Genomic DNA, 26,016 nt, shown 5'->3' with positions numbered 1-26,016 from the left:
AAAATGGATAATGGAGCTATCAACTGGTGCTCTCCAGGTGGGCTGATTTCAATATCCCAGGCTTGTATCTCAGAGGACATTTGATCTTCCTGAAAAGGTAAGGTAATGTAATAGTCCCGAAAGGAGGCATAGACCTGGGAGATGATTTAGATCTGAAAAATGATATAGATTATTTTTTAAAAAATCTTCCCCCACTGTTTCTATCAACACTTCAGGTTGGCTGTTTCAAATATTTTAAAACAAAAATTAAGGTCATTCAGTTATCACAGTTCTCCACTGTCTGATCAGTTTCAGCCATTTCCATGTTTAGTAAAAGTATAGAATATTTGTTCATGTTTTAAAATTAATCACTTGATCAGTCTCTTTGGCATGCTTGAAACAACTTGAACCAAACTATCATTCATTTCTTCTTAGACCCCATTTGTAGAATTGTGAAAATAAGTGTAACAAATACTATAAATCATGTGTCATTTTATGTATATTTGTCATGCCAGCAAGAAATGTGATCACCCCCTCCAAAAGCCCTATGTTAAAAGTAACATTTAAATATTTTAATAGCATCTCCTATTTTAAATAATTAACTAATTATAAATTGCTAATCTGATAATAATTGACACAAACATGCACAGTAATCAAACATTGAATGCCACAAAGGATTTTTGCCTCATACTAGACTTCTCCTTAATTACAACTGTTTTGTTACCAGCAAGCTTTGTAGTAATGAATATGCTGTTAAAAGTACTGTACCTTAATAATACTTTCACATTAGTCACAGTATAATTTTTCAATACATTTCTCTCACTTCTACATAAATAGGTTTCATTACCCCACATTATTAAGAGAAACAAACATACTCCCCTTTCCTGACACAAAGTCATGTAATTAGATGACCTTCCTGCATAAATCTGTGAATAAAAAGGGTCTGGCAAGAAATGGGAAAATATTCAGTCTGCTGTTAAGTAGTTAGTCAAGACAAAAGGGATTTGTGCGCTATCAAATCCTTTTGAAAGATTGTTTTAGAACTGTGCTTTTCTAAAAGGGACTTTTCATTTTACTATAGCATTTGACAAGTTCCCAGCTTTGCCATCATTTATGGCCTATTTCTTCATTTAGCCGGTTTAAATGTGCTTTTAAAACATAGCTGATAAACTAGTAAAAATTACATACAATGCAAATGACATTCCAGACATGTTTTTATTGACTTAATGTGTGAGTTATAAAATGATAACAAATAGAATTGTTTTGATTTAGTGCTTTTAAAACACACACACACAGAACCTCTCACTCCAAACATATGACAGAAGTTAAACGTAGTGTTGCTGCCACCTCAAGGTCTCGGAGGAAAAGTGTCATGCTTTATTTTCACTTGCTTCTATGCAGCTAGTTTTAGTGATACGATCAAGTGTACGCTGAGAGGCTTTGTGAAAAATATGTTGCTTTATAAAATCTCTAAGTGATTCTACATGTCTACTCAAAAAGAGGGGCTTATGTTATATACAGCAGAATCCTACTGCTGGAGAATGAACTCTAGCAGTTAAGACAGCAAGAGGAAAGTATATTTAAATTAACCAAAAAAATGAGGTAAGATTTTTTTTTAACCACTTGGACACTTGTAGTGAGTTGCAATAAATTCTAGGAAACTAAACCTAGACGCGTTAGTAAAGTCAAGGAAGGTTTCTTTTCTCAGAGGCTGCTAATATGTCACAAACAGCTAATGAAAACAATTAGGGATAAACAAAGAGGAGATGGCGATAGTATTTCTGCACTGATTTGCAAAACTATTTCACTGCAGGAACATTGTGCCAATAGTGTAAGATGGATACTAACACAGGAGTTAGGAAACATTTTTTTCTCCAATAAAATGTTTGAAATAAGAAACAAATCCTCCTTTATGCATGCATGCATATACACTCACACGGACAAAACTTTCTTTTTATTGTATTTCTAAGTTCCTTTTTTGCTGCAGGAGAGTTGAAAATGCTGTTCTTGTTTTTGTTTTTTTGGTATGCATCTCTCTGTCACTCCCCAGGACTCCTGCTCTGAAAACAACCCATAGAAGGAGTTACATCCTAATGTCTTCAAGAGTTTCCTCCTGAATGAAAAGTGAGTTGCCACTGAAGTGACAGAACATCAAAGAGGTTCTTGTATAATAAAAAGGGAGCACAGGTGCATGAAGAGGCCGCTTTGTAACTAAAGTTAGTGCAAAACCCCCTCAAACCATAAGAATCTCATTCGGTTCACGAATGCTTCTGTTCATGAACAATTTGATTCGCGAACAGCAGCGTTCACAAAATTTTGCTTCCGTTTGCAAACTCCGCATCGGGTGATGAACACGACCCGCAGCCACCTTCCCTGCTCTGACACGTGGTCGTGGCTTCCTCTAGGCGAGATCGTGGTCACAGACAGACACTCGCTGTGAAGCTTTTTGGTGTCACCTCAAGCAAGGTTAGTGTTCTCTCTCTTCATACTGTACTGTACTGTACTTTGTTTCATATTTTTGTGGTTAAAAAAAAATACATATGGTTCAGAACAGATTAACCTTATTTACATTGAACCTTATGGGGAAATTTGATTCGGTTCACGACCCATTCGGTTCACGACCAGAATCGTGGAACGAATTAAGTTCGTGTACCAAGGTACCACTTGTAATTTGTGTTCTTTTCTAAAGGATCTTTTCTGTTCAATTGAAAAGAAAGGTGGAGAAGAACTGCAAAAAAAAAAAGAACATTGTCACAGTACTGCCAATGAACATCAGAAATCCCAGAATTAAAGCTGAGTGATCCTCAAACGTCACCTTGAGTCCAATCAGTGCAAGGGAAGAAGGCATTACACCAGTTCAGTTGCATGCACGGCCTTTAGCCTTTGCCTGATGGACCTGATCCTCTAACTACTGGGTACAGCATGGCTCTGGAAGTGGTTCGAACATCGTAATACCATGAACTCAATTATGGCCATTGCACTGCAGCACGCGATGTAATATGCCATGAAACAAATTTATGATTGTTGGGATGCCAATTAGATGTTCAATTTATAATAAAGAGCCTGTGATTAAAAGGCTGAAGGGGTTCCAATGCACTCACGTTCCCACTGCAGAAAATGCGAGGGCTGGGAAAATTTACAACCCAAACCCTACATAAAACATACCACCCCCTTTATGCTTCTTGAGGAATTCACCACTACTTATCCCATTAATAACATTAAGACACCCCATTCTTTTTAATCATTGAAAAATATTTTGAACCTGGGCTACAAAGAATAAGTAGAAGACTTAACCACACTGAGGTCAACCATTTCAACTGACTTAAATGCATTTGAGAGCTTATGGAAAGATTTATGAGCATGTTCATAAGAGCCTATTCTTTCAAAAAAAATTAAAATTAAAACATCAGTAACAGCATTTTAAAAAATAATTACATCATCTACTCTTTTTAATACCTTCAAAATATACTTAACAAGCAGTTAGGGTAATATTGCTGTTTATTAAGCTCATGTTATTGTTGGTGTTACATAAATGAATCTCCTGCTCAGAATTTCTATCAGCAACTGTAGCTCAGTATAAAAAGTGAAAACTGTCGCTATATTGATTATGGGGCGAGGGGGGTTAAAAGGCCTTCCCTTTAGTAGTTAAGCTGAAGGTTTGTCAAATAATTACAAGCTTTGGGGTTTCTAAGAATTCTTCATCAGATAAGATGAAGGGAAAAAGCTGGGGGGCAGAGAGAAAAGCCACTAGTGTTCCAGCCACATCAGTAACTAGGTTACAATCAGGCTGTGTTCAGGTAACACATGCAGTCAAGTTAGCTCAAACTTGGTTAATGTTCATTTTGTGCATGTCTGGGTGGCTTAATGGATTTTACAAACCCAGCTCCATCTAGTCAGTTCATACTTCAGATATATTGTTCAATCCCTTCAAACAAGTTGATCCAGCCAGTGAGTTAAGCATATTGTGCAAATCAAGGCAGAGCTAAGATGGTGACAGAGCAGCAGCTTCGCTGTGGAGCTCCTTGTGATATTTTATTTGTTCTATCCATTTTTATAAACAGCCTAGCTACACACCTTAATGTTTATCTAGCATTTATTGTGCAAATCAGTTTCAATGAAGGGTACGCTGAAATGCACAACTTGGATATTGGGGCCATTGTTGTGGGGAACAATGGAAGAGGGAAGTGCTAGGAATGCCTCCTTGGGCATCTGAGCTTAAAACAGGATATAACTCAAATAGATAAATAAGCTGCTTAAAGTTTTGTAAACACAGGTCAACATCTTCAGTTGGGCTCATGGTCCGTGATCTTTATTTATTTATATAACTCACAGTGCGCTGCTTCCCAGACTGGGGAAGGATCCACAGGATCCACTTTAACAAGAAGGCAGCTGCATTCTGCCCCCAGGCCATTGTCAAGGATAGCCCCATGTAGGGTGTACTGCAGTAATTCAAACCAAGTTTGTTTGGGTTCTTAGGAGCCAGCATGTGAGGTGACCTTAGACCCTCTTTCTCACACATGTGGTACTGGAAGCCAGGAAAGGCAGGTGGGGCAAAGGGAGAACCTATGGTAATTGAACACAATATATACACACATGTCCCAAATGAAACAGGGTGGATATTTTAATTGCTGTTCACCATCCAGAATCATGAGGTTGAGATGGGCAGCCATATAGATGGAAATAGATAAAATAAGCAAACCCATAGTCATGGCACAGCCTTGGTGCTGGCTGGCACCTCCTTCTGCCCATCACCGCTGCCCTGCCCTCTACTGGCGCTTTGCTGGAGCACCTGAGGAAGAGCTCCACTGAGAACCTATTTGGAGGAATGGTGAAGATGCTGGGCTAGAAACCTAGACTGTGAGTTCTAGGCCTGCCTTAGGCACGAAGGCCGGCTGGATGATTTTGGGCCAGTCCCTCTCTCTCAACCCAGCCCACCTCACAAGGTTGCTGTTGTGGGGAACATAGGAGGCAGGAGTATTAGGTGTTTCCAACAGAAGAGAATATCTGTAGCTCAGGGTTGAACTGTGGAATCCTCGGTGCTCTCTGAGCTTGGTTGTCTGCTTGCAGACGTTTCATAACCCAACTAGGTAACATCATCACTGCGCTGCCTTCTTGTTAAAATGGGACCATGTAGCCCCAGTCTAGAAAGCAGCACACTGGTTGCACTGATGATGTTACCTAGTTGGGTAATGAAACGTTTGCAAGGAGACAATCAACCAAGCTCAGAGAGCACCAAGGACTCCACAGTATTAGGTATGTTAGCCACCTTGAGTTTTATTTATTTACACACACACACAATAGCTTAAAAAGGGATATATTTATGTATTTATTTATTTATTTATTCAGTTGATATGGCCACCCATCTCAAAAAGTGACTCTGGGCAGTGAATAGAATTAAAATAAAATAAAAACAATTACAAAAATTACAAAAATTAAAATACACAGCAGCCGAGAAACCACCAACCCAAATCACTAGCACAGTACAACCAAGAAGGGGTTGCCACATATATGTGGCCCTTTGAGGTGCAGCAATCAATGGATGCGGGGAGAGTGACAGGATTCACACGACCCAACTAACCGGTTCGACTGCAGGAAGACCTGGCTCCCACCACACGGCAGGCTCGGTTAGCTTTAACCTGGGTCCGTCTTAATGCTTCTGGTTACTGCATGGCTTACGGTACAAGGAAACGGGTCCACTCCCTAAGCAGGTTCAGAGCGTCGTGTGAACTCAGCGAGCCCTGCCAGACCGGCCGAGAGACCGCGCGACTCCCGCCCTCCCCACCCCGCCTCGCGCCTTCCGGTCTCTATGGTAACAGGTGGGCGGGAGGGAGAAGAGAAAGTCAGACGGAACTTTCACTCCTCGTCACCTGACCGGGCCCGCGGGTCACGTGACCGCCTTTCCATCATCGCCATTTTGAAGCGGGGCTCCGCAGAGAAGAAGGAGGGAGAGGAGGGGAAGGAAAGCAAAGTCGTCCTCGGGGAAGGTGGGTGTGAGGACGGGGCGGCGAGGCGGGGGCGCGAAGGAAGGCCAGCGGGCCGGATGGGGGCAGCCCGGGCGGAAGCGGGAGAAGGGGCTGGGGAGAGAGCGAGGCATTCGGGGGCTGGAAAACGGCTCTCCCCTCCCCTCCCCTCCCCTCTCCTCTCCCGCGGCTCAGCCGGAGGGACGCAGAGGGCGAGGGGCTTCCGCTGTGTGAGGGATCGGCGGTTTGGGGCCTCTTCGGAGCCCCTTTTGCCGGGCAGAAGGTGACCCTCTCCCCCCCGCTCCGTTCACACGAGGCGCTTCTCCAGAATGGCTGTGAGCCCCGGGGCTGCTTTTACGCCATCCGCTAAGCGTGACGTGTTTTCCCGCGGCTTGGCCCTTGGTGTGGACCCAGCCCGCGGGTTTAAGGCTCGCCGCGTGGCAGAAACCCAGAAAAGGGGTTAATTCACTCGTGCGGGTAAGCGCATTGTGGAAACTGACGGAACATGGGTGAGAGGGCTCTGAACAGTCAAGTCATTTCATGGGTTTCCCCCTTCATTATTCATCACAGATTTTCTCCCCTTCACAATAAGTGGGTGTGTAGTATAGTATTTTCCATACTGGGTAGATTGAAAGGGTTTTTGACCGATTTACCCAACCTGACATGCCTCCAGATGTCTGAGACTACAGTTCCTAGTATTCCAGCCAATAGGATTGCTTCGCTGGGAATGTTTAGATTTGTAGTCCAAACCTATCTGGAGGTGCCAGGATGTTGCAGGGGCTGGACTGGTCTAGCCTGTGGTAGCTTCTGCCTCAGTCAGTCGTGAAAATTATGCTAGGTTTTTTTCCCCTCATTCCTTTGCTTGCTATAGCAGGCAAATGCACCTGTCCTTCAAGACTTCAGGTTTTTTGTAGTCTCATAAAAGTTGGCTTCAGCTCCTCATACATTTTGCATACATCCTGTAGTCAGCCTTCCTTGTCCACCTCTGCCTTGAAAGGGAAGCACTACTTTTAAAATCTTTATTATAATTCCATTTCCTGTGAAATTTAACAGTGAAAATTATCCCTCCATTAGCCTCAGTTGAATTGTCACATATAAAAGGCTAATATGAATATTCCTAGTTAGATTTACGTATCTCAGTGAGGCTATAAAATGCTAATGGAAGAATTGAAACCTAGGATTCTGCACTCTGTTGTCAAAACTACTCTTTTCTTTTCTTTCTTGACACAGGAAATCATCACTACCAAATTCCAATCCATCTAAGCTCTTTGAGTGCAATATTATTAGAATCTTTCACTAGATTAAACAATGTTATTTATTTGATTTATATCCTGCCTTGCATTCAGGAGCTCAAGGCAATATACACAGTATTCCCTCTACCTATTTTTCCAAATAACAACCCTGTGAGGTAGGTTGGGCTGAGAGAAAGTGACTGCCCAAAGTCATCTAGTGACTGTTTGGCTAAAAGTGGACTAGAACCTAGGTTTCCCTGCTCCTAGTCCAACATATTAACCAGTGTATTACACTACCTCTCTAAGCTGAATAAATTGCAGCTGGCCAAGCATGGTGGTATGGATAATGATATTGCCTGTGTTTAAAGTGCTGCTTATTAATTGCTTTCCAAACTAGTTCAAGATGCTTGATTTGGTGTGCAGTGCTTTCTGTCATAGAAAGTCCAGTAGGTAATTTGCCCTAAGTCATATATGGCTTTGTGAACCAGTTTGATATAGTGGTTAAAGGCACCAGAAACCAGGATACAGTTCTAGTCCCAACTTAGACACAAAGCCAGCTGGATGACCTTGGGCCAATCACTCTCAGCCCTAGGGAGGTACTGACTGTCGAAGCCACCTCTGAAAATGTTGCCAACAAAAATTCAGGGACTCATCCAGGCCATTGCTAAGAATCAAGACTGATTTGAAAGTTAATAATAATAATAATTGGCTTTGTATATTCCTTGGTCTTCAGTAGGTAACATTTATTTCTAAAAAAATATAGTAAGGTTGCATGATGTTGTAGAAAGGATGGGTTTCCTTCTACTCTAAAGAAATATTTAATCAACTATATTTTTGTCCCAGTTTACTGCCATGAACGTTTTCAGTTAGCATGAGGAGAGAATTCAAAAGGAACATGCAAGGGATCAACTGACAGTTGTTCTGATGAAGGAAGCTGTGTACTGGCACACGGGGATATCTTTAATCACCTGTAATAACAGAGCACAAAGGCAGCTGAGAAGAGTGTTGTAGCTGGCAAGAAGAAAGATTGTGTCCAAGCCCTTTCCCTTCTAAACCATCTGTTGGACTGGCAAGAACCTGGTAAGGGCATCCTGTGAGATATCATTTTTTTTTAATTAAAGAAGCATCCTATTCATGTAGTTGATTGTGCATACTTCAACTTACCGATGATGAAAGAGACCATCTCATATACTATCATAGCCGGTGAAATTAAAAGGACATACTTACAGCCCAATTATAAAACTCTTTTGGTGGTTCTTTTTCTGTCTCTGGGCTTTACAAGCTGAAAGTTTCAGTCTGTAACCCACGCATGCATGCATGCATGCATGCATGCATGCATGCATGTATTTATTTATTTATTTATTTATTTATTTATTTATTTGTTGCCATTTTAGGTATTATGGAAGAAGGCAGCAACATCATTGCACTAATCTCAAATCTGAGGGAACAGGAAGCTGTTCTGATTTCTGAAGCCATCGTAAGCCCAACCTCAGAAAGTGTCGATGACCAGCTGAAGTGTAAATCTGACCCTCTCATCCAGGTCATTCAAAAGCTCAGCAAGATTGTTGAAAGTGAAAAGTCACAGAAATGTGTTTTAATAGGGAAAAAACGCTTGCATCCTGACATGTCGGTGCTCTCATTTGACACTCCAAACCTCCCAGAGGTCCCATCTAAAACCCTGGAATTGCCTGCTCTAGGCACAATAAATATAGAAGACTATTACGCGATGGACGATCCTCCGCAAAGTAAAAGGAAGGTTGTTTGCTACGAGTGTAGTCTCTGCAAATCTCTGTCGCCCACTCTTCCTCTCTTAAAGGAGCACATCAAGCAACACGGTCAGCAGAATGAGGTCATACTTATGTGTTCAGTATGCAATTTCACCACCAGGAGCCTAGAAGATTTTGAAAGTCACGTTAGATGTCACCCAGAGAATGGCAACAAAATGCATGCCCTCTTGAAGGAGCAGCATTGTATCGCCCTTTCGAGTACCACTTTGCCTGGGCCAGTAGAAAGTGTTGTCAGAATTGGCACCGATCAAGGGATACAGCCTCCCCAAGTGACTGAGAAGGGGAGGCGAAAATGGTATACTTACGAGGAATACGGCATGTACCGGTGCTTGATTTGTAGTTACACTTGTGGACAACAAAGAATGTTGAAAACGCATGCTTGGAAGCACGCAGGCGAAATGAATTGCTCTTATCCCATATTTGAGGAAGAAAAAGAGCAAGCTACATTGTCAGATTCTGCCGCGTTGGATACTGTCCTCCTTTCCCTAGAAAATAACAAACAGGGACTCTGCAGCAACCAGGCCATTCAACTTCGCATTTGTAGTCCCGATTCCGTGGCTTTCAAAACTTCTCCAGCAGAAGAACCTGTAAAAGAAGAGTCAGTCCTAAGTCAGCCAGCTGCACTTTCGCCGACAGGTAAATTACTAGAGGAGACAAGGTCCAGTGAAGATCTTGAGCCAGATAATTTGGTGGCCGATAGCTTGCTTTCGTCAGCCCAGAAAATCATTAACTGCAGCCCAAACAAAAAAGGCCATGTTAATGTCATCGTGGAGCGTCTGCCCAGTGCTGGAGAGCCTGTCTTGCAGAATGAAGTAATGAGTAATGTCTTGCATTACTCAGTGGATACCACCTCTGAACACGCTCCGGCTGGACGTGACGTGTCAGGTGACATTTATCACATGGATAAGAATTCTGTGGAAATCGAAGAAGTTATAATTGGGTGGAGCAGCACAGAAAAGGCAGAAGATAACCTGAATCCCGGCCGAGCTAAAGCGGCCGATGAAAATGCCCCACCTGCCCGGAGGAGAACCAATTCGGAGTCTTTGAGGCTACACTCACTAGCTGCTGAAGCCCTTGTTACCATGCCAATCAGAGCTGCGGAGCTTGCCCGATCCAGCTTCCGAGCCTTTGCTGATGTAAATCCCTTAAGTTCAGAGGCTGGGCAGAGGCCTCCCGACGGTGGGTATATAGGCCACTCCAAACGGATCACCTCCCTGAAGACGGAGGAATTGACAAGCCTGAACGAAGATGACCCTGCTTTTGTGGAAATGCAGAAGGAAAAACCGGAGATCCCCGAAGGCCCCATTAAAATGGGCATCAGCATGTCACTGCTCACCGTAATTGAGAAATTGAAAGAGAGGACAGACCAAAATGCCTCCGATGACGACATTTTGAAGGAGCTGCAAGATAACGTACAGTGCCAACCTTCCGGGGATGCCAGCATGTTGGGGAGCAATCTGGTGGAATACATCCCCAACGCGGATCGGCCCTTCCGGTGTCGCTTATGCCACTACAGCAGCGGCAACAAGGGGTACATCAAACAGCATTTGCGGGTACATCGTCAGAGGCAGCCTTATCAGTGTCCGATTTGCGAGCATGTAGCTGACCACAGTAAGGATTTAGAAAGTCATATGATCAACCACTGCAAAACCCGAATGTACCAGTGTAAACAATGTGAGGAATCCTTTCATTACAAGGTGAACAACTACACTTTGGGTTAATCAAATGCCGGGCCCCAAAAGCGAGCTCGATTGCTTGGAATTAAGTGAATTGGAGGGGTGGGTGTCTTCTGCTTGTTTTGTACAACCCCTGTGGTTTCTGATTGTTGTCGTGCTTGTGGGGACATCTGGGATTTGTGGTGCAAAACATCATGTGATGCTTCTTCCTAGTGTAGCTTGGCAGAGTAATGGATGGGGGGGGGGCAAGTATTGCAAACAGACTTTATTCGAGTTGTCAAGGAATTGATGTCTTTATTAGATTTCTGTATGGCCCACATAAGATGCTTGGTGGCCCACGAAATTAAATATAAAGCATCCATCTAAAGGATAATGCTAGAATAATAATCAAAATAAATACAAACAGTAAACAGAGCACTCAGGAAAAAGAAAATACACAAGATGGCATCGTCTCATAATCAAATTTAAAAAGCTGTCCGGAAGAAAGCTGTATTACAGTATGGGGGCCATGATGGAGGTGCCTCTCTTCCTTGCCTTCGCCCCCAACTACACAAAAGTGAAGAATCATGAGCATTTTTTTCCTGAGATGTATGTATGCCCTATTCAAAATACCAACAAAGGATAGTTGGTCATGTATTTGTCTCTCAGTAATGGATTTGGCTCTCATAACTGCATATTTGATTAAAATACTCCAGTTAAACCTAAGGTTGATCAAGGAACTTTAATATCAGAAATCAGAACTTCTGAGTTGGAATTACGCCTTTATACATTGTTCAAGTATGTTTTATTGAGTACTCCACAATTGCTCGAGTTCCCAAATGCACTGAGCCAAGCAAATGTAGTTAGCTTAGAACAGTGTTTTTCAAATTTGGTAACTTTAAGATGTGTGGACTTCAACTCCCAGAATTCTGGGAGTTGGCTGGGGAACTCAGCCTGGCTGGGGAGTTCTGGGAGTTGATGCCCACACATTTTAAAGTTGCCAAGGTTGAAAAAACAGGTTTTGATTGATGGTTATCTCCAGTTATCTCATAGGATTTCCTCCAATCCATCTCATTACATGCAGTAATCCCCCCCACATTCCCTTGATCATGATTAGGGATTGACCTAGTGTACACAGTGGCACTGCTTTTCGACTTTGAAACCATGATTTATAATCTAGCAAGATGGAAGAATCCAACCAATTTTGGTTTAGTTACCAAACTGCTGTTAAACTGGCTTCATGTAACACATGAATGCTGTCAGTTCATTCACTGTCATTTTTTGTAGGTGCTTATGGCATAAAAGAGTGGCAGAAAGGAATAAAGCCAATCGAGTTTGGTGTTAGGGACTAACAACATTGTTTTAACATGACGTTAACATTCGTGCGACTGTTTTGTGTTCCAGAGTCAGCTGCGCGGTCATGAAAGAGAGCAGCACTGTCTCCCAGATACGTATGCAGCCCCAACGTTTGATGGCTTAATGGCTTGCAGTGAAGCAGATGAAAGAGTTGGTACTGTCTATCTTGTTGACTAGTTTTGTGGATTGGATTGGGCTGCTCTTGCACACCATGGCTCTCACCTGGGTGCTCATGAGAATTGCCAGGATGCACCTTGTCTCCCCTGGCACCCTCCCCAGATGCTGGACTACAAGGGGATCCCCTTGGCTCTGCTGGCTGGCAGTGCTGGGGGTTACAATCTAATAGTTCTAGCACAGGGTTTCTCAACCTCAGCAACTTCAAGAGCTGTGGACTTCTATTCCCAGGACTCCCAGAATTCCCCAGTTCTTAAAGTCACTGAGATTGAGAAACCCTGACCTAGAGGGTGCTGGGTTAGAAGAAGGCCGCTGTAAAGTCATCCTTTCTTTATTTCCCCGTTTGCAAATAGAATCTGTGCCACAGATGGTTATGGTACACTTGGGAAAAAAGTTTCTCTGCCCACTGGAGAACTGACAGAGGGGGATGTTTCTCAGCCATCCCCATTTAAGGCTTTTTGTCACTTAATAATGATGAATTATTTGATAGTGCAACACCGGGTGGAAGATTCTTTTTGCTATTCCTTCAGCTGGATGCAGAGATCGGTATTTATCTGCAAGTTTTCTTGATGGCTCATTGCTCAAATAAGAAAAGGGTCAAGAAATCTCCTCTCCTGCCCTGTCTCGTATCTTAAACTGCCTTTTTATTTTAAAACCTAATGTTAGAAGCCTGTCTTAACCTGACACCGTTTCCTTTTGAATGGCATTCATTAAATGAGAATGTTAGCTTTCTGAAGCATTTTGGAAGCCCTTTGCAATCAAATTAAGATACAATTGCAGGAAGGAAACCCTCTTGTCACACAGATGCCTCCTCTATAAAATCTCCAAAGTTTATGGCACAGCATCTGCTTGCGTGTCAATTGCTTGAGCAGGAACATGCATTTCCTGCTTATAAAATCATCAATGTTCCTGTTCGTCATGGCTGGGCTCGTAACATTAAAGGGATCTCAGCACTCATGATTGGATGCAACAGCCTAAAAATGTTGGATTGCTATAGAAAAGGACCTGCAGCTAGACTGAAATCAATCATGATATGCCTTTCTTCACTATTCTACTGCTGCCTTCTCCCTCCTCCAAATCATGTGTGCATTAACAGCAGTTCCCAAACCCACCAGTCCGACTAAACCATTTAGTGAAAGAGAGAGTGTGAGTGTAGTGCTTTATCAAATTAACAAATTTAATCTGGGGGTTTAATCGTGTGCAACACTGGGTGGAGTGAGTGACGAGAGACACCAGTCAATGATACATTATTTGCCAATGCATAAGGCTTCTTCCCTTTCTTTTAAGATTTAGTTATGGAAAGTCTTGTTGGCTTAGTAGGCTGCCAAGGACAATTTGATTAAGGAGTGATATCACATAGGATATTGAGATAGTATTCTTTAAGTAGCAAAATTCTTGTTAGTATCTCTTAAATTGCAGGCTGATCGTTGGATGCTCCTCATAATAATTCACTGCACTGTCCCTGAAAGTGAAATCAGGCTGGCCTTCCTTGGTTTGTTTTTTAGGGAAAAATTTTTTTTTTTAAAAAAAATCAGATCTCATACTTCAAATTCTGCTATTGACCAGATTCTTCACAGCTGTTCCCGTCAATGTTGGGAGGTTGCAACCTAACTCGCATACATGAATGAATATTTATATATATTTCATTGATCTATCCTCTGATTATTACACAAATGGTAACGCAAGCTGTGTCCAGTTTTGATCACGGTGATACAGAAATGATATTGTGATCTAGAAACATCTGGGGAAAGGCAGCCGAGTCATCTCTCTTTTTAACAATTGGAGAATGAATGGCAGGTGCTTCAAGATGATTGAAAAGCACCGTTCCTTAAAAACTGCAGCGTGAAGGCTGCCAGTCTGGGTGGTTGGAAAGGGAGAAGAGGCAAACGTGGGGAGGATAAGATTATCAGTGGCTGGTCATCGTCATGGTTCAGCATGACTTCCACAATCAGAGGCATTATGATAGGTTGTGTCCTTCCATGTGTTTACTTTCAGCTCAGAGGGTTCTCATAGACATCTAATTAGGCCCTGTAGAAACTAATGTTGAAGCAAGGCAAATGTCTTCCTGTGCTCTTATTATAGGGGATAAGATTTCAGTCCAGAAACTTTACCGATGCGACATTTGCGATTACACAAGCACAACATATGTTGGCGTGAGGAATCATAGACGGATTCACAACTCAGATAAGCCGTACAGGTGACTATATCTGTATTTTATATCAATGGAATTTATATTGATTTTGTTTTGGTGTTTTTGTTTTTGTTTTTAATGGTTCTCTTGCAGCAGCCAGTGGGCAATTTGAAATATCCTGATTTTGAAGAAGGGCATAAATTATCAGTGATTTGTTCCTGCAACCTGTTTAGAATTCCCCCAGCCTTCTGCATGCTGTTTTCTAAGCATCTACTTGCCATAGATATTATTTGTTTTCATCAGCAGAATGAGAACCTAAATTATGCTAAATTATTAGAGCAAGTGGGTTAAGCCCAGCTTTTTAGAGACTCCTGCTATTTGCAAAATGCATGTGAACATTTTACATTTAAAATATTCAGAGAGATGGATCGGACCTGAGGGTAGCGAGGTGACATTTGTCAGGCCAAAGTCACCTCCGAGGAACATTTTGGAGATTGCATTCCAAAGTAATACAGGGGGCTGGTTTAAATCTAAATCTGACTTTTTAAAAAATATACTTGTTAAAATTCAGTTACAGGGCTATGGCCCATGTGTTTAACATTTTCCCGTTGGGTCATATTAAACAATTTGGCAACAATTTTTGCAAGGGCTGTGCGGTCCTCCCTTGAGGCTTTCAGAGATCTGCGGCAATCTGTGCATCATCTCTCTGGTCCCTTGCTTAAACAGGTTGCCACATCTGGGAAGGTTTTAACTAGTGATTTCATGATCTTAATGGCAGCCATCTGTTAATCAACTTGACCAGCCTTTTGCAGGTGGTCACTTCCAGAATTCCCCAACCAGAATTATCCTTTTTATCCCAGCAGACCCCAATGCAACTGGAGGACATGAGTTTGGAGGTAGAGGAATCCATGTTTGACTATTGAACTATAATTATAAGTGGCCAAACCTAGAAGTATTGCTAACCTTCCAAAACACTTTTTTTAAAACTATTGGACATTAAAATGCCAAGGGAATACATTGCAAGACTGCTGGAGTCAAAACCTTCTTTGTTTTTGTTCAGATGTCGTGTGTGTGACTTCGCCACAACTAATATGAATAGCTTGAAGTGTCATATGAGACGCCATCCACAGGAGCATCAGGCAGTGCAGTTAATGGAGCAGTTCAAGTAGGTAACAGATAGCTCACCAAGACAGTAGCACCAGCAGCAATCTTGTTATGCGGCTAAATAACAGGGTTACAGTTCTCAAGGTTTCTCTAGAGCCGCTCTTATTGCGTGGGCTGTCTGCCTTTTTAGTCTTTATTCTATGTTGTCCTCAGCAACCTAATATTCAGCAGACTCCAGGCTATGGATAAGCTCTAATAAGAAAAATTCTAGAGCTGAACATGACCCTCTTAAATTATTTGAAGAAACCTGTAGCTGCTGACTGATGAAGAAAATGCCCTGTACGCCATCTGCTAGTCCCAGAACACATTCTGGTTATTGTTCAGATCCATCCAGATCAAGCAGGCCTTAAAGATGAAAAGTTGGAAACTCATGAGTATTGTATTTTGATGGCTTGACTGGAGCTGCTGAGAGCTGCAATTTAGCAATATCCGGAAGAGAGTTCATCCTTCTTCCAACCACAGCCTTTCATGGTCTCTGCTACAGAGACTGTCTCAGCCCCTGCGTTCTGATCCCTTTTAGCTGAAGCTCCATGCACTGAGCTGTTGCTTTGTTTCACTGAATAATTTTTTTAAGGATTAGGAATCACTTTTTTTTCCAATGAATAAATTATTTAGTATGTAGTAATCACTTAGAGAGAGCCAATCTGGTGTCATGTGAACAGCACCAGACTAGAAAGTGGGAGTTTTAGCCCCATCTTAGGCATGAAGCCAGATGGGTGACTTTGGGCCAGTCCTTCTCTCTCAGCCCTAGGAAGAAGGCGGCAGCGGCAAAGCACTTCCAAACAATCTTGCCAAGAAAACTGTCCAGGAACAAAGCTGACTTGAAGGCACAAAAAAATCCAAAAAAATTCTTAAAGCAATGGACTTTTCTCCCAGCTTAATTGGATTCAGCCTTTGGTAGTGGATGTGATCTGTTGCTTTTGAAAATACGTCAGTTCCTGAGAATATGAGATCTCTCCCTGCACTTTCTGTATCCTTCCAAGTTCATTTTACTAGCTAATCTGTAATGGAATTTCTCTTAGCATAGGACTGTATTGTTGTCCTGAGGCAGAATTACAGTTTGGGAAGATGTCCTGCAGAGGTTCTTTAAAATATTACTTAAAATGCAATTCCAGAGAAACCAAGTTTAACTAGAAATTGGAGCCCTTGTCTCATGTAATGTTTTGGTGTAGAATGTTTTTTACTTGCAATAACTTTTACATCCTGTTGTTATTTCAGATGTTCCCTCTGTGGATATGTATGCAGCCACCCTCCTTCACTAAAGTCTCATATGTGGAAACACGCAAGTGACGAAAACTATAATTATGAACAAGTGAATAAAGCGATTAATGATGCAATTTCGCAAAGTGGCAGGTGGGTGCATTCGGCAGTCCCTGTTTAGGTTTGTGATATCAGGCACAATCCAAAGTCACAGACAAAAAGATCACACTTTTAATCCTCTGGGTTTATAGAAGAAATGCCATCAAAAAGTAGGGCTGATGTCTCTAAAATGGATGCTTTTGCTAGCTGGCCCCTTCTTATGTCAAACGTCTAAACTTCTCTTTAAAAACAAGAAGATTTTTAATAACAGCTTGGAGATACGCTGCAGCGCTGTTGAGGACATGCAGAATATAATTTAGAGATCATTTTTAAATATTGTCTGCTGTTGAACTGTCTCCTCAACTATTGAGCATTCATGAATATAAAACAACTTTTTCCCTTTGTTCTGTAGGCTTCTGGGTCAGCTTACTGGGAAGAAAGTAACTGAAACGTTGGAAGATGAAGTAGTTCCTTTAACCAGTAACTCAGAGGGCTTGTCTTTTTCAAACTCTCCTAAACCGGCGGCTAACAAAATAATGGGTTCTGATGGCCATCAGGATCAAGCCTCTACAACCAATACCTCATGCGGTTCAGAGAAAGCTGCAGGCCTGTCCCACCTTGGCTCAGAATACTGTGTTCTGCTCTTCTGCTGCTGTATCTGTGGATTTGAGTCCACCAGCAAAGAGAATTTGTTGGACCATATGAAGGAACATGAAGGGGAAATCATCAACATCATTCTAAACAAGGACCATGCAGCAGCTCAGAGCATAAACTAGACAAAGTTCCCTTTTCTCCGGATCTCCCACTTTGCCTGAAAGACTTGCTAAACAAAAGAGCTCAGAACAAGCATGTATGTGTATGTACATATTTCTTTGCTCAAAGTGCTTTTCTTCAGCAAGTCTTCATTCCTTCCTACATCTAAAGCCTCTGTTATCAGCAAAAGAGCAGATTATTTTACAAGCTCTTGAAGAAACTACAACATAAATAGCACTGCGTTTGCAGTAAAAATCCAGTGGTTATCTGCTACCAACAGAACTATTTTTAACGCCTATGATTAATCCAAAGGATAGTGGCATAGAAAATTCACAGTGAGAAATTGACTAAAAGGGATTTAACCTTTCTACCTTGAAATATATCTAAAGGGCATAAAATCTGCTTCAGGTAAGTTTAAAAAAAATCTTGATGTGACCAACTAAATTTCATAAAGCAGCCATTTCTGAGGATGGAAGCCTCTGCAAGTTCTTAGGCCTCCCATTTTAACTGCTTATTTTCCAGGAAAAATTTCTTGCCAGGCCCTGCTAGCTCAAGCAGCACAAAATAAGTTCAACATCTCGGTAAAATATTTGGCTGGTTAATTGTTTTCTTTGAAGTGATAGGATGATGCTCAGAAATGTAAGTATCTCATTGGGCCCTCTTCCACAAAACTTTTCAGCTCTACCTGTATATACGTTAAGCAGATATTTAACTAGTAGTATTTCATTTCAGCATGCTGATACATGCATCATTTTAGAAGAGCCACAAAGACTACAAGGTAAACAGTTAAACTCCGAAGTAGCACAACGAAAGGGACCTCTCCCCCATCTCCCTTGGTCTCATTTCAAAATCTCTCCACAAAAGTCCACTGCAGCTCAGATGAAAACCCTTTGTGTTGGATTCAGAATGTAGCCCCTGAAAACAGACAGGTTCCTTCCAGTCTCAGGCAGCTTTTAATCTGATGGAGGAATTGTGCTATCAAAATGAGAGCGAAGGCTAATTTCTTTTCACCCCTTGCAGATCCTTTCTGATCTCTGAAAAAAATCTCAGAAAGATACTAGAGATCACAAGGTTCTGGGTGGTTTTAGCTGGGCTCTGCTGTTACAGCTGTCAAAAAATCCTTTTGGATCCAACACTGAATTTATCACAGTCAAACTCACCTTGGGATATTAGACGATTAGAATTTGGCAGTTGTTAACAAACTTCTCTATACCTTATGCCATGAGCTTCTTTCTTTGATTGTAGTCCTGTGCGCAGTTCAGCTGCTGAACTGCCAGTGATTTCCATGATAATTACACAGCCTGTTCTCAGAACTACAAAACCAACATTATTCTCTGTCTGAAATGTATTCTGAGGCTTCATTTTAGCAGTGCCCTCTCCCAGTTCATGCCATCCCCACTGCATTTCCCTTCACTCAAGTAGTGCATTGCTTACAGTTGTTTTATATGCAATTTTGAATTATTTTACAAGAGCTGCAAGATATATTCCTTGTCTATTTATTATTCTATTTATAATTGTATTTTAGCAAAGCTAAGTTAAAACCTCACAGTTTTTATGGTGCTACTTGAGTTCGGTGTCTCCTTCCCCACCCCACCCCCCCAAACATTTATGAACTGTGAAGTTGGGCAAATGGAAAAGTTTTTGTAAATAATGTTCAAGCTTTAAACGCTGAATGGAGAATAATCCTTCAAGGCTATCTCATCTAGGATTCCTCCTTTTTGCATTGTTTAATATATTGTTTGTTTGTTTCTAAATTATACGCAGCAGTACCTTGAAAAGAGAGACAGTATTGTCATAGTCAATATTTGGTAACAGTCTACTGGCCAGAGGGATCCTGGTCCCCACTCTTGCCAAAAGAAAAAGAAAAAAAGATCAGAAAAAAAATGTTAGCTCTTTTCCTTGCCTGACCCTTTTATTTTAAAATGAGATATAACTTTCCACTACCAATCCAAGTTACCTGTTCTTAGTTTACAGGAATAATTCAGGTTAGGGTTAGGTTAGATGGGATTTAGAATGTGGCCGCTTCTGAATTGTCTTTTAAGGCAGTGTTTCTCAACCTCAGCAACTTTAAGTTGTGTGGACTTCAACTCCCCATGCTGGCTGGGGAATTCTGGGAGTTGAAGTCCACACAACTTAAAGTTGCTGAGGTTGAGAAACTCTGCTTTAAAGAACAGAACATCTGAGGGGAAACTGAGGGAATGCTTTCATTTCAGGATGCTGTACTTGACTTTCCCAGTCAAGAGAATGGGAATGAGACTGGTTAAAATGCTCTCTCCTGCTCTCTGCGCATTGGTATTTCATCCTCAGCATGAACCTCTGACATGCTTCAAAGAGGAAATCATTGGGTACTTCTTGAAGTATCTTGATCATACTAAGAATATCAACATTTCATCCCCTTTCATTTCAATAAATAGAATCTATTTATTGTAACCTGTTTAGGTTTTGATATAAATTACCCAGGCAAAAATTTCACTCTTAATTTTCCCTTCCATGCCAAGAGAGTTGTTCTTTATTTTCATTTTTCATAATAGATCATGCCTCTTTAGTACACTACAAGAAAATGGTGAAACTATAAGCTTATATAACAGTAGTAAAGTTCCTATTGAAGTTAACTATTATTTTTTAGGCATGCAATTTTAAAAAAATACACAAGGAATAAATAAGTGCATTTTGTATATGTAATCTTTAACTCACACTGTTAAACAACACGGAGAATTTTTTTTTTTTAATTAAGTGACTACATTGTCAGTACTAAGAGTGACGTTACCTTTATTTGCACAAGAAACGAACCAATTTCAAACTGACATTCTTCAGTCTTGAGCCTGAAACTAGTTTATTGATCATGTTACCTGCCTTGGAAAAAAATGTTGAGATGTACCCTATTTGGATGTCAAGCATTTCCTTTTTATTGAAAAGCACTTTTCAGAGAGATGGTATGTCTTCCCTTCAGTTTTTAGGTATTGGTAAGACAATGCTTGGACTTTCTAAATATAGTGTTTGTTTTAATTTAGGTAGGGGCTGATTCAGTGCTCTGAATTAAAAATTCAGCTTTGGTTTCTAGTTCTTATGGACAAAGTTCCCATTGATACTACAAGCTACAGTTATTTACATACGCTTGTTTGGGAGGAGATTTCATTGAGAACAATTAAAACCATAGTGCAGAACCCCACCAAACACTTTGGTGGAGCCCATTTGTATTCAATGTATTGTACTGAATATATTCTGCGCTAAAGAATCAGCCCGCTGCACTTGTTAGAGCTAAGCAGCTGAACCCCAGATGCAAAACACTGCCAAGAACAGGGGAGAAGAATATGAGAGTGGTTGAAATCCCATTTGCACTTACTGGACATTTGTGCACAACAAGTAGTATTTAGGCAAGGTGCATATAAAATCCTGTTGAAAGCAAGCCCAAATTTGCATTTATTCTAGGAAATGCTAGCCTGTAGATGGTTTGGTCTTTATATATGCAGATATTATGCAAACATGGCCTGAACATAGACACACCTTCCAGGGTGTGGAAGTAAAACAGACAACATCTAGCATGTGGGAAGCACCAGTGCAATTCACTCTTTGCTCTCCTGTCTGAGTAGACTAAAACCACATGTCTGAGCCCGTTCCATATGATTACATTAAGTAGCTTACCTGGAAACACAATATTATACTCAACGGGGCCTGCTTCCACAATTAAGTATGGCATTAACAGCTTTGCTGATAGAGGCTGTTTTAGAGCTTCACCATGTCCTTCCCTTGAAAGACACGGGGGTTCTGCCAGTTACTGAATTTTAAAGCACTTATTTAATCACTAAATAAATAAAAAAAAATGTACAGTCGGTGCTCAAAGTAATGTTAAAATATATTTAATAGACTTTTGCATTTGATATTCATGAGCATGGATACATTATATTTTTTTAAGAAAAGGAATTGTAATACGATGGCACTGCTTTTTATAGCCAAAGTATAAAACATATAGAAAACTGACACGTAGAAGAACGCAGACCTTTCTCTCTCTCTTACTGTATCTGACCGATAGGATGGCTTATTTTGTAAGATCTGCACATTAAACTGCATGCCTTAAACTCTCTTTACCATTGTCTTGTTTAGAAATGATGGACAGACTTTGTAGAACTACTTTGACTACCTTACGAAATACTGAACAATGTTAGAATAATTTATTTTACTTTTACAGAAGTTTTGTCATGTATTGACTAATTGTATTTTGGTATTAAACGCCTTTGTTGAACACATCAGTAGCATGCTCTTGATGTATTGTTGGATGAACCGTTTTAAAAGCAAACAGAGCAAAGTGGTCAAACTCGTTTTTCTGTTGATTTTTTTAAAAATACATAGCCTGCTTATGCGTATAAAACAAGTTACCATACAAATCTTAGTGCCCATCCGAGCATCTTTAATCCTATGTGGTTTAAAAGCTGATAGAAAGCTGAGATAATATACATAGGTAGTCTTTGTTTAGCGGCCACAATTGGGACCGGCAACTTGGTCATTAAATGAAGTGGTCGCTGAGTGAAGCTGCGACCGTGCTTACCATGTTACTTCTGCTTTCCTTTGTTTTACAGACCTGCGAAGGTCATAAATGCAAGGATTGGTCACAAAGTTACTTCTTCATCACAGTCGTCACTGAACAGTCACCAAATGAGGCAGTCGCTAAACGAGGACTAGCTGTATATGTATATGTTTAAAAAACAATGTGTCAGTGTTATGGATGACTTAGCCACCCTGCTTAAATATAAAAGTTTTGTAATGTGGAGAAAATCTGTGGTCGCGAAGAGTGGACAACTTGATGGCACATAGTATCTATATGGTGGTTTCCAGAAAGGCAGCCTGGTTAATTTTTAGGAGCCAAAACGGATTATGTTGGTTTGTCTTACACAGCAGCCTTTTCCAGCTCTTCTGGCCTGAAAGGCATTCCACCAAAGAGAAGTGAATTGGTCACAGAAGATTAAGAGTACAAAGGAAACCGGATTCGCCATCCGCTAGTCCTGTGCCTTGAGCCAAGTTGCACATGGAAACCTTATAATCGTTCCCTTTTCTTAATTCAACCTGGGAAGGCCATTGCCAACCCATGGTTGCACCACAGTTTGTTCAACAAACCAGACGAGATGGGTTCACCTAGCATGCCACTCTAACCCTAAACCCAACCACCTCAGTAGTAAGGGCACCACGGAGGCTGGTTTGCACATCACGCTAAATCCAGACCAAGATGTTTCGCTCTTCTGCTGTGTCCGAACCTTTGGATAGCTGGCTAAAGAAAGAGCTTGCGTGTTGGTTCGGATGGGCTTCCGGGTACCGTGTTTGCACGCGGATTTGCCCACCTAAGAGGTAGCATCTAGACCGGTGTTTCTCAACCTTGGCAACTTTAAGATGGGTGGACTTCAACTCCCAGAATTCCCCAGCCATGCTGGGGAATTCTGGGAGTTGAAGTCCACCCATCTTAAAGTTGCCAAGGTTGAGAAACACTGGTCTAGATGATCTTGAGAGAGCTAACCAGAGTTGGACTTGGTTAGCATCTGGACGGGAGACCACCAGGAACCAGCTGGGCTGAAAACGCCACATTGCCCTAGGAAAAGGCAGCGGCCGATCCCTTCCCTCCTGGGGCCAGGAAAGCAACGTGGGTGCGCCCAAGCTCCCCGGCCCGGGGAGGGTGTCACTCATGCGCGCGGGGGCTGCGCTACGCCTCTCCACGCGTGTGCAGGTCTGGCCGTGCCCCGCAGCCAGCCTGTTGCATCCGCCTTTTCCCGGCCTCCATCCACGCCGAGCAGAGCAGAGCAGAGCCAGGCTGGCTCCTCCTTCCGCTCCGGCGGCGCGCCCGCCTCCCTCCAGCGCCCGGCCCGCCGAGGCCGCCCTCCCCGGAACGCCGCCAGCCCTGCGCCGCCGCGCCCCAGCCTCCGCCGGCAGGTAGGTGGGTCCCGGCGCGCGGGTCCCCGGGGCAGGGAAGGCGACGGGGCGGCGGCGGCGGCGGCGGCGCTGCCCGGGCCGGCCCGGGCCGGCTCCCGGAGGGTCCCCGAGAGGCGGCTCGCCGGGGCCCTGGTCCGCGGGGCCCCGCCGCTGCTGGCAGGCGCACGTGCAGGGACCCGGGCACGCGGGGCTCCAGCCGCGCGCCCCTGCCGGAGCCCGGCGCTGTTTCGGGTCTCGTTTGCCGGACCTGACCCTTCGGGGGTCCTCGGGGGCTCCTTCGCCCCCCCAAAGTCCTCCCTTTCCTTCCCCCCCTCAAGGAATTGCTGCCTTTGGTGGACGTAGCTCTGGATCTGCCCCTTTGCGCGTACCCAGGCGCGCGCACCCCTCTCGCCGTCTGTGTCTGCACCCGCGCGCCCCTGTTCGTGGGCACGGCTCCAGATCCATCCTCTTTGCGCGCCCAGCAGGATTCGCACGACGGACGTACTGGGCTGCGAAGGGGGAAGGGTCTTAGCTGGTAGCTCAGGTCGTGGGAACCTGGCCCCCTGTGTGGGCAGTTTAGGGTTCAGGCACGGGGCAGACCCAGGCAGCTGGGTTAACTCCATAAGCCTGGATTCGTTTAGCCATGGTGCCCTGTGTTGTGTGGACACATCCAGGTGCATGATACAGGCTTGGTTCCCCATTTCTCCTCTACAAGCCCTCGAACCACCCACCCTCACCTTTAGCTCCCCTCTTCTTTCCATCCTCCTTTCCTTTTTCTAAAAAAATATATCCCTTCCATTTTTAAAGGATTGGTTTTAATTTTATCCATAAATATGTGTATATCCAATACATGCGTTCTTAGAAAAAGTGAGAGCGTGGTTGGAAGGGAAGGAGCGAAAGAAATCTGACTGTCAGAATAATCCGTATTGTCTAATATTGATAGGCACTGATTGTATTATATATAATGTTTAAATATCCACAGGCAGACCTACCTAGATCATTTCTAGAGTTCTTTCCTTCCCTTCCACCTCTCCCTTTAAAAAAAAAATCCATATGTTTGAAATGTACATATGGTATCCCTGGCTTAAATTCCCTTAACTTTGCTTTTTCACCCAATTTCAGCTCAAATCCAAGACCTTTAACAGCACCATCTGTTTTCCCACCTGGGATCCTGCATTTGACCTGCATCATTCGTCCCATTATTGTCTCTCTGATGCCTGGATGATGGGGGATGTGGTCCAACATCCCTGGAAGAGGCACTTATCCTAAACCACCCTTCTCCAATCAGGTGCCCCCATGCTGGATGACAATCCCCATCATCCTCAGCTTGGCTGGAGAAAGCTGGAATAGGCTCTGAAATGGCTCTTTTTACTGTTTTACTGTAAACCTCCTGGAATCTTTTTGGAACAGGCTGGTACAGAAAAAGTGTAATAAAGAAATCGATACATATATTATAAGGTGAATGCTTTCCAGTCTGAATTTGATGGTCAGCTCCTTCCTTCTCTCTCCCTTCTCCTGCCAAATATCGTGTCCTTGGACAACACCCACATAGGCTGAGCTCACATGAAACGTTTAGCCACAAACAAATCCACCACATTTTAGCCAAGCGTTTTGTACAGATCCAGCCTGCGGTTACTTTCAGAGCCCGTGTAAACCTCGAGGGTTAGGTTAAGATTATTGCAGTTAAGTGAATTGGGGGTAAGCAGGCTGTCTGAACATAGCTATTGTTTCAGTCTTGGGGGATCGATTATTATTATGTACCTCTATTATTGAACTGTCGCTGCACATACAGTATGTGTTTTGTTAACTGGTTTCTTACCGGTCCATCGGTAGAATAAAGACCAAGAGTCCCCTGTTTGTTCAGAAGTTAGTTCCAGTTTGCTTTCAGGTTGTGTAGCAATAATTCTCTGCCCCCTTGAACTGAGTTCAGTTTTGTGAATTTGGCAAAGTTTACTTCTGGGGTAAATATGCATGGCTTGGTCTGACTTCGTGCCATCCTGCACGTGCCTGTTCAGAACCAGTTCAGTTAGACTGAATATTGGGGATCTGATGGGACAGACAACATTTTCTATTGAGGGTGGGAAAGGCTGAAGCAAGCCGTGGTTTGTGTTAGGAGAAGCCATGATGGGGGTGCTAATTCTTCCTCTGTCCCCCACCCCCATTCCCCTTTCTGGCACCTCCTTTCTGAATAAGCAACAGGAAAGAGACCGGGATTCCTTCTCTTGCAAAGAAAGTTTGAAGTTAGCCTAAGGCAGTGTTTCTCAACTTTAGCAAATTTAAGATGCGTGGATTTCAACTCCCAGAATAGCTGGCTGGGGAATTCTGGGAGTTGAAGTCCACTCATCTTAAAGTTGCCAAGGTTGAGAAACACTGATTTAAATACTTCGCAGATTTATTGTGGCACAAACTTTCATAGACCAGACCCTGTGGCATAGATAAGTGCGTCCACAGAGATATATTGACAAAGAAAAGTGTGCAGGGGGGAGATCCTAGCAGAGGGGCCCAATTCCAGAAGTGCAGCTTGGAACATTTTTATGCAAATCTGCAAGAGGGTTATATTCATAAAAACTTGGATCATCCCCTTATGAGTGAATTCTGGGAGTTGAAGTCCACGCATCTTAAAGTTGCCAAGGT

The 26,016-nt window shown here is 42.7% G+C and overlaps 2 protein-coding genes across 4 annotated transcripts in view; both read left to right on the top strand.

Moving 5' to 3' along the window:
* Window positions 1–5,852: 5,852 nt before the first annotated feature.
* On the top strand, window positions 5,853–22,240 carry ZNF507 (zinc finger protein 507). Of its 3 annotated transcripts, XR_456190.3 has the most exons (9): window positions 5,853–5,963; window positions 8,015–8,251; window positions 8,566–10,655; window positions 12,018–12,123; window positions 14,226–14,340; window positions 15,335–15,439; window positions 16,657–16,791; window positions 17,150–17,898; window positions 22,065–22,240. XR_456190.3 is itself a non-coding variant. In XM_007430848.4 (8 exons), the coding sequence occupies exons 3-8, from the start codon at window positions 8,571–8,573 to the stop codon at window positions 17,511–17,513; spliced, it is 2,910 nt and encodes a 969-aa protein (XP_007430910.1). In that variant the 5' UTR covers window positions 5,853–5,963; window positions 8,015–8,251; window positions 8,566–8,570; the 3' UTR covers window positions 17,514–21,753. The 3 variants fall into 3 exon arrangements, 2 of the variants coding, with proteins under 2 accessions (XP_007430910.1, XP_087992204.1); XM_007430848.4 differs by lacking the exon at window positions 22,065–22,240 and having other exon boundaries at window positions 17,150–21,753; XM_088136078.1 differs by lacking the exons at window positions 5,853–5,963; window positions 22,065–22,240 and adding an exon at window positions 6,059–6,416 and having other exon boundaries at window positions 17,150–21,753.
* A 1,009-nt stretch (window positions 22,241–23,249) lies between these two features.
* The window catches only part of DPY19L3 (dpy-19 like C-mannosyltransferase 3), a 38,931-nt gene continuing 36,164 nt past the window's right edge, over window positions 23,250–26,016 (top strand). The window contains exon 1 of the mRNA XM_088136076.1: window positions 23,250–23,403. The gene's annotated coding sequence lies outside the window, so the exon portion shown is untranslated. The remainder of the gene's footprint in view (window positions 23,404–26,016) is intronic.

Source organism: Python bivittatus, unplaced genomic scaffold, assembly GCF_059951505.1.
Source record: "Python bivittatus isolate LINGU-HERP-01145 unplaced genomic scaffold, Pbiv_v1 ctg000190_np1212, whole genome shotgun sequence".
Classification (NCBI taxonomy): Eukaryota; Metazoa; Chordata; class Lepidosauria; order Squamata; family Pythonidae; genus Python; species Python bivittatus.
Note: the sequence above shows the minus strand (reverse complement) of the source record. Positions and strands in the feature narration are given on the sequence as shown.